The sequence below is a fragment of the Sinocyclocheilus grahami genome, unplaced genomic scaffold, assembly GCF_001515645.1.
Source record: "Sinocyclocheilus grahami isolate Dianchi unplaced genomic scaffold, SAMN03320097.WGS_v1.1 scaffold30.1, whole genome shotgun sequence".
Classification (NCBI taxonomy): Eukaryota; Metazoa; Chordata; class Actinopteri; order Cypriniformes; family Cyprinidae; genus Sinocyclocheilus; species Sinocyclocheilus grahami.
In genome coordinates, this window is record NW_015505209.1 from 2,828,858 (window position 1) to 2,834,691 (window position 5,834).

Genomic DNA, 5,834 nt, shown 5'->3' on the forward strand with positions numbered 1-5,834 from the left:
ACACAACCGCTTTTACACCGGCACACATGCATACGTTTCCATTATCCTCTCTTTGTTCTTCATTCATGAGTTGGTTGCTCTAGCCCTTTTTTGGTGCCCCACCAGAGACAAGGGGCTTGTGTTATGCACAGAGAGGTCACAAGCACACCTGCTGTCTGTACGAGATGCTGTGCTACACAGGAAGTGGTTAGAGAAGTTTGGTTGTAATTTGTAGCAACAACAACAGTCACATGCTGGAATTTTTTGTTGCGCTTATGACAAATTCTTTATATATAATTTGAAACGTATAGTGAAAATGAAAAAGCATATATGTAATCAACCAGAGTGGTTTGTAACATCACAATCTGAATGGCTAAAAATTGCTTTTTTAATCATCTGTCCACTGTAATGGACGTCACTAAACCTCAACGACTCTAGCACAAATATTTCATAAAGCGTGTCAAGCCAGTTTTTCTTTGGGAAACTGGCCTAATGATTTGTTTTCACCACCATTTGGACGCATTGTTTTTATGCAAGACTGTCAGGAAGAGTTTAGCAGAGCTGCCAAACAAAGAAAGATGCGGTACGCAAAAAAAGCAAAAAAGAACCGCTGGGCCCCTCTGTCGATTGGCTCCCTGCTTCCGTCTGACCTCCACCCAGAGGAAAGCCACAAGGCTGCGGCTGATTGAGAAAGAGTAAACAAGGCTGCAAGTGTCTCTGAGGACACTTACTCAGCCTTACATGCACAAGCACAAACCATTCATGCTGCCTGGGATTTAATCACACCAGAGACTGTAATTCATTCATAGTGGTCTATATTTACATAATACATGTGATGCAGCAGACACAACCCAATCTGGATACTGTAAAAATCTGTTCATGTTTGTCTGTTCTATCAGTCTCTTTCCTGATATGTCTTGCTCGCAGCTGTCAAAACATGACCGGGATGTTGTCTTAGCTGCAGCTGTCCTCTTACCATGACTTTTGGGTGAGAATGCTGTATGAGCCCTCAAATCCCCTCCAGCCCCTCCCTCATCCTGCTTTGTGCCTTTTCATCTTGTGTCCTTTTTTTTTTTTGCATTGTTAAGTCCAAAGTTCTTATTCGGAATGACACAGCTGGATGTCTTTAAGCTAAAATTAAAAAAAAGAGGGCTTTGGCGTGTCTCCCCCCCCCTGCAGGCCAGAGGAAGTTACCACTGATGCGAGGACCACCAGGGTTGGGTATCCCTCACACAGACGGTCCCTCGGTTTCCTCGTCTGATTCGTCCACTTGCTGCGTCTGTTGCAGAAGCAGGACCTGGTTGTCCAAGCATGTCCTCAATTTGTCTTCGGTCAGAGTAAGACGCTCCTCGAGGACGGCAACGGTCTGAGAGAAGAGAATCAACAGTTAAAGTAGTGGTCACATTTCATGGCTAAAAAGGTTAATTGTTTATTATCAATAGTGTAGCTTTCAATGCAGTCAGTGCAGTTAATTTGTAAAAATCTGTATGAAAATCTTTCACCCTTACATGAAACTCCAGATTGAAATGACTGGATTTGACTAGAAAAACAAACTACATCTGATCTGATTTGCTCTGTAGATCTAGAAAAACAGAACTAAGATGACCTAAACCTGGGTCAGGATGTCCAACTGCTGCACAATGTTCTCCAGAGTGCTAGTAAGGCTTGATGGGATACCCGAGCGCTCCTCTCTAGATGCTGTCATGCCACCAGCAAACCTTTCTTCTTGGTCTTCATCCTCCTCTTCTCTGTGTCGCGTATGAGTTCGACCTGGACCTGAGATGGGCTGATCTCTGCCGCTTGTTGCACTGTCATGGCTTCTTACATCCTAAGGAATGAGGGTACCAAAATTAAAATATCTGTTATCATTTACTCATGATGGTCCAAATCTGTATGGCATTCTTTCTTCTGTGGAACACAAAAAGAGGTGTTTAACAGAATGTCCCAGGTGCTCTTTTAACAATAAACACCTAAAAATAGGTCACATTTTTGGTCTGATCCTCGTACAAAGCTATTTTATGGCTTCACGAGACTTTTAAGGACTACTTTTAGCATTCTTTTTGTGGTTTTTGGAGCTCAAAAACATTGGTCTCCATTCACTTTCATTGTATTTAATAATGCACAAACATTATTTTTTTTTACAGAAACACCAAAACCAAAATTAAAGGTTTACCTTTAACTTTGGATTCCAAAACTATTTTGGGGCGAAACGGAAATTTATTTTTTTTGTTTCAGGCTGAATATTTTTACTTGCCAATATTTCAGTGCACGGTTGGTGGCGATAGCCTTATAGGCAGGGTGCCGATATATGACGCAGTGGCGCTTCAGGTGTCCCGAGTTCGAATCCTGCCTCGTGGACCTTTCCTGATCCTGACCCCCCATCCCTCTCCCACTCACTTCCTGTGAGATCTCCACTGTCCTATCAAGGACAGGCTTACTGGCCGTTAAGGAGGTACTTCACTGGGCCATAGGGTATATTTATGAGCTCCCTCAACAACACCGAAACCCCCCAACAACTCATTGAAATATCACTCTGTTACTCATTGAACACCCGGGAAATGGAGCATAATGACTGGATACTTGACAAGATCAGAGCAGCCGCTGAAGTCGTGTCTGGTCGGATATTCATTAAGAAATGGGAAGACCCCTTCTCAACGGTCTCCTCACAATAATATTGGCTCCTCATTAGCACTAATATTAGAACGATGTGTCCGTGCCGGTGAGAGAAATCGTCCTTCATTTGATGTAACCCAAGACTGTCCTCAAGGATAGGCACTAAAAGTCCAAAAATGGTTCGTTTTTATTTAAAAAAAAAAACATACGCCTCCTCTCACTGCCACTAAACCACTGACTGATCTAGTCTTGTGACAGAAGATAGAAGATTTTCCTTGTCACAGGATGCCATGTAATATCATTAAAGTGAGCTGTCTTGTACAAGGAAAAGTTTATTGATATCAAAGCAGCCACTCTTTCACCTTTTTCCACTCTTTTCTAAATCATTTTCAGTACCCCTACTCCATTTCTCTTTCCTTTAACAGACTTTCTGTGGATCAGAGGCTGGTTTCTGCCATGTTAAGTATCTGCTAAAGGCTGGCTAATGGGGTTTAAGCTAGTACCTGGCTCCAGTCGCTGGATGGATTAAGTTTCATATTAGCGTGCACGTGTCCTATGCTTCCTGCACTATTAACAGGGTTGATAGTATTAAAGTTGGGAAGGAAATGAGAGCTAAACCTACTTATTTCACCATTTCACTAGCACAGTTTGTGAGATAATCTGTGAATCCGAAACGGAACCTGAAATGCGCCTCAATAAGACTGTAAAAAATGTAGGATTCAACTTAGACTCTGAAGCAACTTAAAAAAAAAGGCAATCATACTTCACATTCAAAACCAATGCCTAAACATGCTATTGTTCAGTGTTTTTAGGTGAATATTTTTTCCTTCCTATATACACACACACACACACACACACACAGGTTTGTTTTTGTGAATTGTAGGGACATTCCATAGGCGTAATGGTTTTTATACTGTACAAACTGTATGTGCTGGGCAACTGCTTGTGCTATTTCCCTACACCTAACCCTTACAGGAAACTTTGTGCATTTTTACTTTCTCAAAAAAACTCTTTTTTTTTTCATGATTTAGAAGCGTTTTGAAAAATGGGGACATGGGGTAATGTCCTCATAAGTCACCTTCTCCTTGTAATACCTATGTCATACCCATGTCATTATACAAATTTGTGTCCTCATATGCCACAAAAACGCGCGCACACACACACACACACACACACACACACGTTTAAACCAGTGAATGATAAGCCGGTTGCATTACAGTCTGGATAGTCCATCATAGTTTAAAATCACTGCACCACTATGTCATGTTATCATATTTACACGTCCTATTTCAATGATTACGATGCCAGCTATTTTTGCAAGCCAACTCTGACACTTCTTTATGATACAGTGTATTTGACCCCTCATGCTGGCTGGACTAGTGGAAAAGTGAAACCAACATTTGTCACTTCTGAATGTAGGCCACATCCTGTCAAGGGACCGAGACCACAGCTGTCTGCAGCACCATGAGCTTCACACAGGAGGTCAGGTGATGGGTGAAGCCCAAAGGGGACCCGCTTTTGCTTTGGTGTGCATCGGTGCTCAGGAAATGGGATTTGAAACGGGTCTTTGTCCCTAAATGAGGAACACACACTTCCGAGATGAACACACACACGCGTGTACACGCAAACCCTGGCCCTGGGCTTCAAAAGCAGAGCTGTTTTGTTAGTCTTCCAGATGAAAAGATAGAAAACACAAAGCCGTACTGAAAGACTGGAATATCAGAGATGGCTCCTGCACGCTATGGTAGGGGAAGCAGACGCTTCCTTTTTCCCTCTCCGTCTGTTCTCGTATCAAACCACTCTTCACTCGCCCACACGTTGGCTTCAGGGTAGATAAATATCGGTTTTCAGAGATACCACAAAACTGCAGCATTTTATAACCAGCTCTGTGACTAAGTGGTTATGTCACATTTCGATTGTGACTGAAGTGTACGCTCTCATCGAGAACACACAACCAAACACTGCAATAAAACCCGCAGATCTCTGTCAGTACCCTCTCTTTCGCTCTGTGTTCACAATGAGTGCCGATACTGTCAGTGACCTGAAACCACTAAATGCCAAGTCCACAGGATATGATATAACTCGCTTATGCAAACCAGGCTGCACTGACGAACCTGCTTCATCAATCTGGAATAAAAACAATGGATTTAAAAACAATCAGACAGAATGATGTAATATCATTTGGGGATTCTTTGTAATTTATTAAATTAGAATTGAAAGCATGAATTCAACTGGCGGGACTTAAATCAAAAGCCCTCGTTTGAAGAAAAGGGGGATCCCTCTACAAAAACGGGCAAAGAGGGACAACGAATGCTGCGTTCTGACCCAATTCCTATCGGAGGTACAGTTTCAGATCCCACAGACTGGATGAGTCATCAGGCGCATTTGCGCACACACACATAAATGGTTCCAACCGCCCCAAAATCAGGTTGAAGGAGTCACAAAACCAAAAAATATGGAAAGCGAAAATAACATGTCTATAGGAAATACATGTTCATCAGATATACCGGAGGGCATGTCTTTGTGGTGATTGGGTATCAAGAAGGTTGGGTGACATTGACGTGAAGAAAGGCAGTCGTAAACATCAAAAGAACATCAATAACCTAATAAACTCTCTTAACAATCACAAAATTGGTAAATCAATAATTATTACTGATAATAATCAAAGTGATTATAATTATATATATATATATATAAATAAAAATACTATTAATTTATTAGTTTATTTATAGTAGTAGTATATAGTATATTTGTAATATAGTAAAATATTATAAAAATTAAAATTGTTTTCTGTGTGAATATGTTGTAATATGTAATTTATTCCTGTGACGCAAAGCTGAATTTTCTGCATCATTACTCCAGTCTTCAATGTCAAGTGATCCTTCAGAAATCATTCTAATGTGCTGATTTGCTGCTAAAGAAACATTTCTGATCATTATCAATGTTGAAAACAGTTGCTTCATATTTTTGTGGGAGCTGTGATATTTTTTTCAGGATTCTTTGATGAATAGAAAGTTCAAAAGAACAGCATTTATTTGTGTTTACTGTCTTTTTTGATAAATTTAAAGCAGCTGAATAGTCTTTGACCCCAAAGCTTTTACTGTTTTCCTTCGAAAGAATGAATACTTATACTTGATCTAAAGCCTGTGTTATACTTTCCGCATGCGTGAGTCCGCTAGGGTCCGCTATGGTATGCCTGATGTAAAAATCGTCATCGGAGAGTATGTGCGGACATCCGCGTG

The 5,834-nt window shown here is 41.0% G+C and overlaps 1 protein-coding gene across 1 annotated transcript; it reads right to left on the reverse strand.

Annotated features, from left to right (window-relative positions):
* Positions 1-489: 489 nt before the first annotated feature.
* Positions 490-3,128, reverse strand: LOC107573173 (POC1 centriolar protein homolog B-like). The gene is made up of 3 exons (XM_016259622.1): positions 3,096-3,128; positions 1,592-1,807; positions 490-1,345 (listed from the first exon to the last, which is right to left on the reverse strand). Exons 1-3 carry the CDS (start codon positions 3,126-3,128, stop codon positions 1,208-1,210), a joined length of 387 nt encoding a protein of 128 aa, XP_016115108.1. The 3' UTR covers positions 490-1,207.
* Between the last annotated feature and the right edge of the window lie 2,706 nt (positions 3,129-5,834).

Coding starts and splice junctions, on each gene's coding strand:
- LOC107573173 (XM_016259622.1), bottom strand. CDS start 3,128: ATGAAACTTAATCCATCCAGCGACTGGAGCCAG. Junction 1,808..3,095: donor CATCCAGCGACTGGAGCCAG/GTACTAGCTTAA, acceptor CTCATTCCTTAG/GATGTAAGAAGCCATGACAG. Junction 1,346..1,591: donor AGTTGGACATCCTGACCCAG/GTTTAGGTCATC, acceptor CTCTTCTCTCAG/ACCGTTGCCGTCCTCGAGGA.